Source organism: Manis pentadactyla, chromosome 1, assembly GCF_030020395.1.
Source record: "Manis pentadactyla isolate mManPen7 chromosome 1, mManPen7.hap1, whole genome shotgun sequence".
NCBI classification, from domain to species: Eukaryota; Metazoa; Chordata; class Mammalia; order Pholidota; family Manidae; genus Manis; species Manis pentadactyla.
The window spans coordinates 236,095,688-236,108,627 of NC_080019.1; the positions used below are offsets into that span (position 1 = coordinate 236,095,688).

Genomic DNA, 12,940 nt, shown 5'->3' on the forward strand with positions numbered 1-12,940 from the left:
TACCAGAGTTCTAATTGCAGCTTCTTGGTTTGTTTTCAAAATATGGTAAAAAAAAAAAAAAGAAGATATACCTATGATCTTTTTCAAAAATTTCTTAGCCAATCTCTTACAATTTCTAGTTTGCATGAACCTTAGATTCAGGTTGACAGATTTTTTTCATTTTTAAAAATCCACTGGTGACCACATTGTTTTTCTTGTGAAACCTTCATAGGAGCATGTATCAATGATACCTTAATTTAAAAAAATCTACTCATGAACATTGAATTTCTAAGATTAACTTAAGGGCAGTACTGATATCCTCAATATTGAGTCATTGCATCCAAGGAATATATTTTAACACTTCCTTTGTTTCATGTATGCATTTGAGTTTTCATAGTTTCATTACTCTTGGATAGATTGTGGGTTTTGTTATTATTCTGGATAGAATTCTTTTTTGCATGTTTTCTAATTAGTTACTGCTAATATTCTCAAAAGCTGTTGCTTTCTGGATCTTGTTTCCTTGCTTAACTTGCTATTGGTTTTAATGGTCTTCAACTGATTCTCCTGAATTTTCAAAGTAAGCATTTGGATCAACTGAAATAGTGATATTTTGAATTCTTAATTTTTGATATTTGAATGTTTCATTTCTTTATTTTCTAATCCCTCCCTCTTTTCTTCCTTTTTTCCTTCCTGCAACTTCCTTCTTCCTCCCTCCTCTTTTATTGGTCTTTTTGCATTGGCTACTGAAGGGCCCCCATCCATAAGATGGCGAACCTCCTGCTTCTCTCCCGGGTCCTCGGTTCCCGCTGGCGCCACCTGAAGCCCAGTCACCCCTCACCCCCCCCAATCCCAGCACCTAGCCAATAGCCACCAGCCCCGCAGAAGTGACACCACAATCACCCCATGCCCCTTCCTTTATAACCCAGCACCTTTCCCTAATAAAGCGTAATTCTCCGGTGAATTGCTGCTGTGTCGCTCCTTTCCTTTCAGCTACCATCTCCAGTAAAACATTATGCAGCAATCACGATCAAATCATCTTTACTTTTGCTCCTGTCATTAATAGGAAAGTTTCTAATATTTTACCATTAAACATTTTTTTCTAAGAAAAATATGGTAGTTACTAGGTTGCTTAAAAAAAAAAGGTAGTTGCTCTTTATTATAGGGAGTTTACTTAAAACCTTAAAGTTTATACAGCTTTAGGTCATTTCCCTTTTTTGTTTTTGATAAGGAATGGTGTTGAATATTACTATTCTGGGTTGGACTCTTGGAAGCAAATGTTGAAATAGAGCTTGGAGAAGAAGATATTTATTCGGGACCAACATATGTAAAGGGGAGGGGCGGGAAGATAACTGGGCGGAGGCAGAAGCTGAACTGTGACACAGGCCCAGTGAGGCCGCCCCCAGCCCAGCAGAGGGCACTGGAGTGAATACTGCCTGTCGGGCATCTCCTCCCAGGCCAGACTGGCCAGGCGTGTAGAGCCCAACCTTGGTCAGTCACCGGGTGTGGGCTGTCTCGGGCAGGGTGCGACTTGAGGGGAAGCAGCTCTCTGAGGCTGAGGCCTCCCCCGAGGAACTGCGAGCTGGAGCCAGCCCCAGCATGCCCAGTACTGGAGCAGCCGGGCTCTCCTTGGAAGAGGTTCTAGGTGGTATGACTCCACGTCTGCCACAAATATCACAGGCTTTTTAGCATCTACTGAGGTGATCATAGGGTCTTCATCTTTTACCATGTTGTCATGATCATATTATGGTATTTCCTGATTTTAAACCATGCCTGGTTATAATACCTTATCCATTTCAAACTTCGCTGGAATTTTGCTAATATTTACTTTTAATATTGTTGTATTCATGCAGAGTGATAATAGTCTCTGTTTTTCTTTTTGTACGTGTGAATGTTATCCTTGACTGATGTCAGCATCAGGGTTATGCTAGCCCCTCGCATTTAGAAATGCCTAACACTGAGAGCAACCACATCACAAAGCTGTTGGACGTGGCCCAGTTGCTACCTATAATAGAATCTTCTGGAATTTTTGTACCAGATTCTTATTTTTACTTTAACATCAAAGATCATTAACAGGACTAAAAGTTTCACAGGTTTCTTTGCTTTCCATGTTTTCTTTCTTGGATTTATTTGTCCAGGTATAGTATTTCCTTGAATGATTCTTTCAGAGAAGGCCTGTGGTAGCAAACTTCCCAAGTCTTTCTCTTATTGGTTGAACATGTGCTCATTACTTCCTTCCCCTTGAATGCTAGTTTGGCTGGGTATAAGAATCTAGATTCAGAATTATTTTACCTCAGAAGTTGGAAGTGATTTTCTGTTTTCTTGCAGTCAGCACAGCAAATGAAGAATCCACTCTTGATTCTTATTCCTTTTTTCCTGAAAATTTGTCACAGTGGATATAGGTGTCTTTTCTATTCACACTGCTTGGTACTCACTGGCCCTTTTCAGTTGAAAGATTTGAGTTTCTTTCTGAGATTTTTTTCTCTTGAATTGAAAGCAAACCTGGAGATCAACTATGCATATGACCATTTTTCTCAGGAGAAGGTACCAGGGATTCTCTAACCCCAAAATGGCTAAGAACCATCAGTTGGACAATGTCTATCACATGGAAGCAACTCAGTGTTGTTTTTATTCTGATGCAATGAGGAGCCAAAGAGGTTTTTTGGCCAGGGAACGATGTAGTCAAATTAAATTTCAGATAAATTTTCTAGCATATCTAAGGCTGATCAGATGAGGAAGCAGGAGGAACATTTGTTTAGTGGATTATTGGTTACCCTATGAGAATTTAATAGAACCTGGAGGGATTGTCACGGAAGACACATAGAAGTCTGTCATGGAAGTGCCAGGTTTACCAAAAGAGCTATTCTTTATCAAACACCATCTCTTCCCGAAGTGCTCTGTGTACAGACTGACTCTAAATTAGCCCACCTTCTGCAGCCAGAGCTTTAGTTATAAGTCATAGTGAGAGAAACAAGGTCCCATTACCAAACTCTGAATCTTGGACCTTGTGTCCAGTAAAACTCCTGAGGTCATTCCAGCAATAAGCACAGAGTTTTGCAAACCTACGGTTTGCAAACATTGCGGCTAACACAGTCCTGCCCTCTCATGGTGGAATTTCCCCGTAATCTGTGGGAACCAAAGGCAACAATGTTCACCAGCACAGGGAGCCAGGAGGACACCTCAGCCCTCCACAGGAGCTGACACCTGCTTTGCCCCTGACCTCTCTCCTACAGCCTTTCCTGTTCCCATGTCTGAGACCCTTCTGGGCTATGATGAAGGCTTTTGAGGGCAGGACCCCACCTGATGACTCACTCAGCAGCAATCATCTTTTTAGGCACCTACTGTGTGTCAGTCTTTACGCCACCTTACCTTACAATCTGTGGGCAGTCTCCTTGCTTGGCTTGAACTCCTCTTCTGTCTCAAAGGTCCTTAACAATGGGTGCATTTCACCTCAGTCACAGGATTGAGGTTTCCTGTCCCAACATCTCCCTCGGCCTTAGTCCACTCGCAAACACTGAAATCTAACCCTCCTTTAACTGCTCTTCTGTTCCCTTTCCTGCCAAGCTTCTTGGACCAGTAGTTGACTCTCAGTGCCTCTGCAGCCTTCTTATAAATGTCACCAATGACTAGCAAACCTAATATGCATTTAAAATTTCTTAGTCTAACCCAGCATTTGACCCTTTCATCCCTTGGACTCCAAGGCACCATTTTTTCTGTTATAGCAACTTCTGCTCTGGGCACTCCTCCTTCCATGCCGGTGCCATGGCACAATCTTCCCTGTGGCTGCATATACACATCCATGTGGAGGCCTTCCTGGCTCTGTCTTTGGTTCTCACATCTCTCCTGGTTCCCAGGCTTGACGCCTGGCACTGACAAGGTATGTCCCCAGATGTGCCATGTTGACACTGCAGCTGCAGTGTGTTTGAAGCCCAGAGCTGCTGCAGTTTTTCTGGTAATGCTTCTGGTTCTGTCTCCTTTTCTGTCCTTTTAGACCCCTGCCTCAGTTCATGCCTTCACTGCCTCTTGCCTGGACTTTGGTAATTCCCTCTATAATGGTCTCCCTGCTTCCAGTTTCTCCCAACACAAATTCATCCATCCAAATAGATTTTCTGAAACAAATATGATTGTGTCACCACTGTGCTGAAACCTCTTCCACGGTTCCCCCATTGCCTTCTAGAAAAAGCCTGCAGCACAGAATAGACAGGCTTCTGAACCTTGCCCCACCTGCCTTGCCCGCCACCCGCCTGCAAGCCTTCTGGACCAGCCCAGCCTAGTCACTTCCTGAGCCCAGTCCCTATCCTGTTACCCTGCCACCACCCCCTGCACACAGGGCCCGTCTTCCCTTCTCCAGGCTTCCCTCCGGCCTGGCAGTGCTTACAAAGGAGGATCTGCTCGGCAGTGAGATGCCTGCTGTGGAGGAGGGGTGTGGCTATTGTGGACAGCTTTTTAAATTGAAAATTTTTCAAACATTCAGAAATGCAAGTAACAGAGTTAACGCCAAGACACGGCCCACCCAGAGTCGGGAAGGCAAACGCTTCGGCACCATCCTCAACCCTCGCACACCCCTGACGTTCCACTCGCCGGCAGTTCCCTTAGGTTCTTCCCAGAGCACTCCCCGAGTCCCGGCGCTCCTCGCCGCCTCCGGCCCTGCCCGGGACCTTCGGCCGCCCCAAGGCTCCCGGCTTCCTCCCCACCCCTCCCAGTCAGAAGGATCCTGTTAAACTCCTAAGTAAGGTCGTGGCACTCCCCTGCCGCAGACCCCAGACCGGCTCCCATGTCCTTCGGAAAGGGGACGGCCTCACAGCAGCACCCAGGCCGGCTGAACCCCACCGCCGCCTCCGAGTCCTCGCCGGCGGCGCTCCTCCTCCCCCTCGCCCCGCGCCTGCCAGCGCCTCCGGGCGGGCTTCGGCCCCCTCCGTCCCCTGCTTGTTGGATCCCTCGCCCTCCACCCTCTCTCGCCCTGCCAGGTTTTGGATCCAGTCACCTTCTCCTTGAAGCCCTCCTTTTCTCACAGAATCACAACTGCACATTCCTCGGCCCGCTCCCCCATTCCCCGCACCCCCGAACCCTCTCTCTGGGTGCCCGTGTCTCCGCAGCAGCTATCGACCTTTCCCAGTCTTGGGTGCGGTCGGCAGGCTCCTCGAGGGCAGGGAGCGGCGCCGGGGCGGGCGGCGCGAGCGCAGGCGCCCTCCGAGCCCGGGGCTCCGCGGGAGACGTCGGCCCCGCCCACAGGACGCCCGGCGCGGGCAGGTCCCGCCCACCGGAGCCCGGCGGAAGCCGCCCCGCGCGCCCGCCCGCAGTGGGTGAGAGGTCGGCGGGCGGGCGCGCGGCCCGCGGGTGGCGGACCATGGCGGAGGAGGCGGCGCCCGTCAGCCCGCTCAAGAACCTGCTGGCCGGCGGCTTCGGTGGCATGTGCCTGGTGTTCGTGGGGCACCCGCTGGACACCGTCAAGGTGCGGGGCGCCGGGGCGCGGCGGGACCCTGCGGACGGGGGGGGGGGCAGCAGGGACGCGCGGCCGCAGGGCCGCCGGGAGCCCCGGGCCGGGACGGGACCGCGGCGCGCGGGGTGCAGCAGGGCCCGCGAGGGCGGCGTGGTGGTCCCGGAGCCCGGCCTGAGAGCCCCCCGCCGCCTCCCCCGCACCCTCCCGCTGCAGCCTGTCGTCCCCGGGTGACCTCCCGTGGGAAGCGGGGGTGCCCCAGAGACCGAGCCCCTTCCGAGGAGGCGAGGGCCCGACCTGGCCCGGGCCAGGCTGAGCCTCACGCTGCCAGGCCCCGCGGCCTCCCGTGCTCCTCGTGCCTCCGCCCCTCCCGGTGCAGCGCTGCCTCCAGGCCGCGCTGGAGACCAAAGTCCGCGCCCCGTGACTTAGCGTTCGACCCTTCATCCCGGCCTACCAGCCTGCTTGCTGGACACGCACGTGGAGCAAACTGGGGCCGTTCTGTGAAGGGGGCTCCCTGGGGCGTCAGGCGGGGTTTCCTCCCCCGGGAAATAGCCCCCGGGGCACCTGCCTCTGGCGGGTTTGGGCAGCAAGCTCTTTGCTGCCTTGCATCCAGGAGAACACCTGGAGTTACTCTACAGCAAGACCAGGGTTAAAGCAACCCGGCTGGTCAGGGCACTCTGAAACCCGAAGTCAGGTGTTTGTTCAGCCCACGGGAAAGGCTGTCAGTGCGTCCCAGACAGTGTCTAGCGAGGGAGAACTGGCTACCTTCTCTTCCTACTCTTGATCCACGAAGGCAAAGATCTTGTTAGTTCCAGGCATCCGGGGCCTGTCTTTAAAGAAGAACACAACCTTTATTTGCTGCCTGCTGCAAAGGTTGCCTCTCCTGTGTCCCTTGCCTTTTTCTTCCCCATCAGATGTGGCTCCACAGACCTGTGACCTCTGTGCTAAAGTGTAAGTGACTGAAAATGCTCACTGGGATTTTCAACAGCCAGAACGACTCCTTTTAGCTTAAAGCAAACCCACAAACTGCTGACTGCAGTCCTTTTGATCTCAGAGACCCAAATGGGCTCTAATTAGAGCGGGCCCAGAGGCATTTTCAGAGGTCCAAGGCCACTGGCCATCTGTGGCCTCAGAAGGCAAGAGCCGCAGCACTGCATAGTTGGGGTTGAGGCCTCACATGGTGGGGAGGGTTGGCCAGGTTCCCACTGGAGAATTAGGCAGACCTAGACATTCTGGGCAGGGGGAAGGCTGTCGTAGGCTTGCCATCAGCAGGCAGGCTGCACCATAAGACCAGCCATGGAGGACCTTAATATTCTGTGGCTTGCATGACTGATGTCATGATGAGACAAATATGGTATTTACACAAAATCAGTCGATTTTGATTCATTTTCTCTCCCTGCTAACTAGGGGAGGTTATCCGTCCCCATGGAGGATCTGAAGGCCAATATAAGGGATTTGGTGTATAAAACAGCGGGAGCCTCTGAACTTTTCTACTGTTGTGTCCTATAAACTTCTCAGACTTGCACATCACCTTCATTGGCTAGAGTGGTTTCCTAGCGTAGCATGTAAGGCTCTAACAAATATAAGGAGAGATTCTGAAGAAACAGGAACACCGTGGTAAAATGGTGTTTTGGAAGGGTTAGTATGATAGCAGCCTGAGAAGGGCATGGAAGCACATTCCTGAGTAGGAAAAACAGCCAGGAAAAAGACCTCAGTTATCTACTGCAGTGTAACAACTTACCCAAAACCTAGTGGCTTGAAACAACATTTATGAACTCTGGCAGTCTTTGTAAGGCAGGATTTTTGGAGCAGCTTAGGTGGGGTCTGGCTTAGAGTTTCTTGTGAGGTTGCAGATGTAGTGTGGGATCCAGAATATATAAAGAACTCTTACAACTCAATAATATGACAAGTGACCAGACTAAAAAATGGGCAAAGGACTTAAATAGACATTTCTCCAAAAAAGATACACAAATGACCAATAAGCACATGAAAAAATGTTCAACTTCACTAATCATTAGGAAAGTGCAAATAAAAAGTACAATGATACCACCTCGACAACCATTTAGGATGGCTGCTGTCAGTAAAACATAAAATAACAACTGTTGGTGAAGATGTAGAGTCATTGGGACTCTTGTGCACTGTTTTTGGGAAATGTGAAATTGTACAGCTACTGTGGAAAATAGTATGGAGGTTCTTCAAAAAATTAAAAATAGAATCGCTACATGATCTGCAGTTCCACTTCTGGGTGTACACCCCAAAGAATTGAAAGCAGGGTCTTGAAGAGATTTTTGTGGACTCATGGGCACAGGGGCATTATTCACAACAGCTGAAACATGGAAGTACCCCTGGTGTCCACTGATGGATGACTGACTAAGCAAAATGTGGTGCATGCATACAGTGAAATATTATTCAACCTTAAAAGGAAGAAAACAGGCTGCAGCATGGTCGAATCTTGAGAACATTAGGCTAAGTGAACTAAATCAGTCACAAGACAAATATTTTAGGACAATCCCACTTACATGAGGTACTTAGATTAGTCAAAATCATAAAGGCAGAATGTGGAATGGGCTGGATGTAGAGGGGAACAGGGAGTCATTGTTTAAGGGGTATAGAGTTTCATTTTTATAAGACAGTTTTGGAGTTGTAGGGTCGTGAAAGTTGCACATTATGAATGTATTTAATACCATGGAGCCATACACTTAAAAGTGGTTAAGATGGTGAATTTTATATATATTTTACCACAATTTAAAAAGTTGGTGAGGAAAAAAATGAGCAAAGGATCTGAATAGACATTTCTCCAAAGTAGATACACAAATAGCCGATAAGCGCAATGAAAAGTGTTTAATGTCATTATCTATCATGGAAATGCAAATCAAAATCACCATGAGATACCACCCCCATCTCACACCCACTAGTGATGGCTATGATCAAAAAGACAGTCAATAACAGGTGTTGGGAAGGATGTGGAGAAATCGGAGCTCTCATATGCTGCCGGTGGGAATGTGAAATAGTACAGCCTCTGGAAAAGTCTGGCAATTCCTGCAAAGGTTGACCATGTGACTGAGCAGATCCAGGTGTATACCTGTGATGGTTGATTTTATGTGTCAACTTGACTAGGCCATGGAGCACCCAGATATTTGTCAAGCGTTGTGCTGGGTGTACCTGTGAGGGTGTTTCTGGGTGAGATTAGCATTTGAGTGAATAGGCTAGGTAAAGCGCATTGCCCTCCCTCATGTGGGGGGGCCCCGTCCAGTCAGCCGAAGCCCGGACTGGAACAAGGGGCTGCTGACTCTCCTGTGAGTAAGGGCGAACGCCTGCCTGCCTGCCTGAGCTGGGGTTGGTCTTTTCCTGCCTTTGGACACTAGCTGAACCATTAGCTCTCCTTGGGCTTTGAACCTACCAACTTTTGAGCTGGAACTTACACATGGGCTCTCCTGGGTGTCCAGGTTGCCAACTGCAGACCTTGGGATATGCCTGTCTCCTTCATTGTGTGAGCCAATTACTTATAATCCATCCATCTCCTGTTCCTCTGCAGTTTCCTGACCAACACAGTACCTGAGGGAACTGAAAACATGACCACACAAAAACCTGTACAAATGTTTATAGCAACATTATTCATAATAGTCAAAAAGTAGAAAAAATGTGAATGTCCATTATCTGATGAACAAGTAAATAAAATTGGTATATCTATACAATGTAATATTTGCCAGAAAAAGGAATGAAGGACCGATGTATTCTACAACACAGAGGAACTTTGACAACACTAAGCTAAGTAAAAGAAGCCCAGTGTGAAAAACCACGCATTGCGTGGTTTTATTTATGTGACGTACACAGAACAGGCAAATCCATGGGACAGAAAGTAGATGAGTGGTTGCCAGGGGAGGCGGGAGGCGGGGAGTGACTGCTTTTGGGTGTGGTTTTTCTTTTGGGCGTGATGGAAATGTTCTAAAATTGATTGTAATGAAGGTGGCACAACCCTGAATATACTAAAAACCATTGAATAGTACACTTTATGGATGAATTTTATGGCTTACACATAGCTTTGTAAAGCTGTTTAAAAAAAAACAATACTAGGCCAGAAACACGCTCTCGCCACATGCACCACACACCATGTCAGTGGGGATCGCTGTGCTTCACCCACATGCTGGGTGTGTGCAGGCTGCTGTCAGGAGGCTTTTCCTCTGCACATGGCGTCTCCAGGCTGCTCGAGTGTCCTCATGGCAAGGTGGCCAGCGTCCCCACAGCAGATGCTCTGGGTGGAGCCAGGCAGTGGCTGACTTTACCGCCTAGCTCTGGAAGCCACCTGCGTTAGCACCGCCATGTTCCACTCAGGAGAAGCGAGCCACTGAGTGTGGCCCACATTCAGGGGCTCGGCATTTAGGATTTACCTTTTGAAGGGGAAGAGTGTGGAGTTCAGGGACATAAATGAGAACCAACACACTGGTCAGGCAGGATGGGTGAGGACTTGGCCTCAGAAAAGAGAGAGAGGAAGAAATTAGGGCTCTGGAAGCATCTTGAAGGATCCCTTGAGCAGACTTAGTGCCCATGTGGTAAGAGCAGGAAGAGCAACAGGAAATAGAGGTGGCACTAGGTTTTCAAATCCTGAGGAAGAGGCAGCTGGGTGGCTCTGGCACAAGTGGCTCGTTCATCAGGAGGGTGAGACTGCTGATTTGAGCAGGAGAGCTTCTCCAGGTATTTGGAAATGTATCCCTGAAGGTGGGGAGAGCAGGTCAGGAGATGGCGCAGGCGTAGGCATCGCTGAGGTCCTGGAATCCGAGCTTCCTGAAAGGGGCACACCTAAAGAGGAGGGTACTAAGCCTCAGAATATGGCAGCAGAGGAGGGGGTGCTACAAAGGGGGGTTTAAAGAGGTGCTTTGTAGCCCTGGATCCACAAGGGCTCAAGAACCACGAGGACTAAGAGGCAGAATGAACTCCACCTCACTGCAAACTGCCTTTGTTGAGCGCCCTACCTGACTACCAACATGCCTCTCTGGGGAGGTGCTATGGGCAGGGCTGGATCCTCGCCACAGCCCACTCCAGTTACCGGCCCACCGCCTAGAATCACCAGGCTGTCTCCCCATCTGTAAGCTGGGAGTGCCGATCCTATCGGGCCATTGTTGTCTCCATCAGGCAGGAGCTAAAAGGTGAGGGCAGTTGGGTGAGGAAATGAGAGGAGCTGGCGCTCCCTGAACTCATGCTACCTGGCGTGTGAGTGCACTGTCTGAGTACATCAGAGGGACGCGAGTCATGAGGCCAGCGGATTGAGTGGGCGCACAGCAGCAGCTTTCTCTCCGGAGTTTGGCAGCCGGGCCATGGCTGCGGAAGGCAGTTCTGGTCTGGGAGATGACTGTGTCTTAACTTCCGCTTTCAGGTCCGACTGCAGACACAGCCCCCGAGTTTGCCTGGACAGCCCCCAATGTACTCTGGGACCTTTGACTGTTTCCGGAAGACTCTTATGAGAGAGGTATGGTATCGGAGCCGGGCATGCCCCTTGCTCAGAGGAGCACATTCCTCCCGGGAGCCTGGCACAACAGTGTGCTCTGTGGCGGTCTGGTGCACAGCTCGGCGCGCTCACCGAGCCACCCTGGGCCCTCCTGTTGGCGTCGTCTGGGGTCTGTGACAGCTCCAGCTGCTGCTTTCCACGGGTGACTGAAGCTAGTAAAATGGTTCACTTTTGGAAGGCAGAATTTAGACCACAGGGAATTAGTGAGGGATAATTGGAGATGTGAAATGGAAGAAAATGCAAATCTGGGTCAGTTAGTTCAACACAAATCAGTGTCAGAAGTTTACATAAAGTCTGCAGGGAAAGTTAGCCAGCCTGGGGAGTGGTGAGAGGCCAGCAGTCTTCAAACCCCAAGACGAGGACATTAAGTTGGTTCGGGATTATAGGATACATATATATAGAGTTTTTCAGCTCTTAGAGTGAAAACAAGGGATTTTCTAGAATTTTTAACTACCAGTGGTATTTATTACTTCATTCATACATGTGTAAGAGGAAGTTGCTGAGAACTTTTCCTTTGCTTCATAAAGGATAACTTTCACGTGAATGAATAGTCTATTAAATATATCTATTCAATATAGAGAAATTAGGAAGGAGGTGTCACCCAGATAGGGAGGGGATGCAGGTAAGTGACCGGGTCGGCCCCTGGGGAGGTGTCCGGGGTCCCTGCAGGACCACAGTGTGGGAGGGGGATTCTTGAGGTGGAGCCTGCCCAGCCACCCGTTTGTGAGACGGTGCTGCCCAGCACAGAGTCCATCAGTGTCCGATGCCGTGAGGCCCTAGACTTCAAGTCTGCCCAGAGCCCTCTGCCCTCATGGAAGAGAGGCAAGGTAACAGACCTCTGTGTTGGCGAGCGTTACCGAGCCTGTGTGGCAGCCGGGCAGCGTGCTGGCTGCTGGGCTCTGGTCAGAACAGCTTGTATGAACCCACCTGCCTGTGGAGTTGAAAAGGCTTCCTTAGTCCACATTTGTGCAAGTCCCTGGTTTGTGCTGTGCCTTACTGAGCTCTCTGCCCTGGAGCTGGCAGACAGAGGTCTTGGTTGTGCTGCATGGCGCTGTGTGGGTCACACCTCGGGGTGGAGGCAGGCTCCAAGGAACTGTCAGGAGGCGCGGGCTTGGCCCCTCAGGACGTGGGTGTCCTCGGCTCGGGGGTGGGGGGAGCTGTGGGAGGGGCTCTGGAAGGACTCTTGTCACCTGGTGCCCTTTTAGATTTCCGCAGAGCCTCCTGTCCCCATCACCCCTCCCCATTTACTGCCTTGCATTATGTCCTTGGAGCATCTGCTCACAGCCTTCAGCAAGACCCCGCAGTAGTGCTAACATGTTATGTGCCCCATTAGTTCTGGAAAAAGATGGGTTGTGAATGCCCAGGGCCTGTGCAGCCCCTCCAGTGTGCAGCCCCACCTGCTTCTCCTGCCTCTGTAAGGAGCCCCTTTAACCTGGTTTGTATTTGTTTTTAAAAGTACTCCTTTTTTTTGTATTAAAGTGATATTGTCACTTAGCTTCTTACTGAAAGTTGTTGTAGCAAAGTGACAGGGGAGCCCCTAGCTCTCCAGAGGCAGCCCCTTGCCGCTCTTTGGGTTGCCTGCCATGTCTACCCAGCTGCATTTACCGCTCTCCTCAGGACACCTTTTCCGTGCGTTAGCTGCTTGTGGAGGCGATTTGACTCCTGCGTTCCTTATGCCCTCTGCCCTATGCATATAATTTCACCCTACTTTGTGGCTTAGTCCAGTTCACTGTTCTTTGATTAACAACTTCATTTTTTTGTTAACTGAGTGATGTACTGTGATGTGTGCTTCATTTCTCCTGCAATTTTTTGTGTTTTCGAGGTTGGGTTAATCACTGGGCTGGTTTCTCTTGTGTTTCTTTGCATTGCTGTCTATGCCTGCCCGTATCCTAAAAGGTCTGTAGAATGCCTTCCTGTTTGCCTACAGTTAGAATGCGTTGTTCCAGTGGGTGTTGTTTTGCTTCGTCCTTCCTGGAGCCCTCCGTCCTCACACTCCCAGGGGGTCTGGCTTCTTCCCAGGCCCA

General features: G+C 49.8%; 1 protein-coding gene across 1 annotated transcript in view; it reads left to right on the forward strand.

The window, feature by feature from the left end:
• Positions 1 to 5,254: 5,254 nt before the first annotated feature.
• SLC25A20 (solute carrier family 25 member 20) overlaps positions 5,255 to 12,940 on the forward strand; it is a 31,638-nt gene continuing 23,952 nt past the window's right edge. Inside the window, exons 1-2 of the mRNA XM_036877978.2 lie at positions 5,255 to 5,428; positions 10,785 to 10,877. Of these exons, the coding sequence (XP_036733873.2) occupies positions 5,324 to 5,428; positions 10,785 to 10,877 (198 nt within the window). The 5' untranslated portion in view covers positions 5,255 to 5,323. The remainder of the gene's footprint in view (positions 5,429 to 10,784; positions 10,878 to 12,940) is intronic.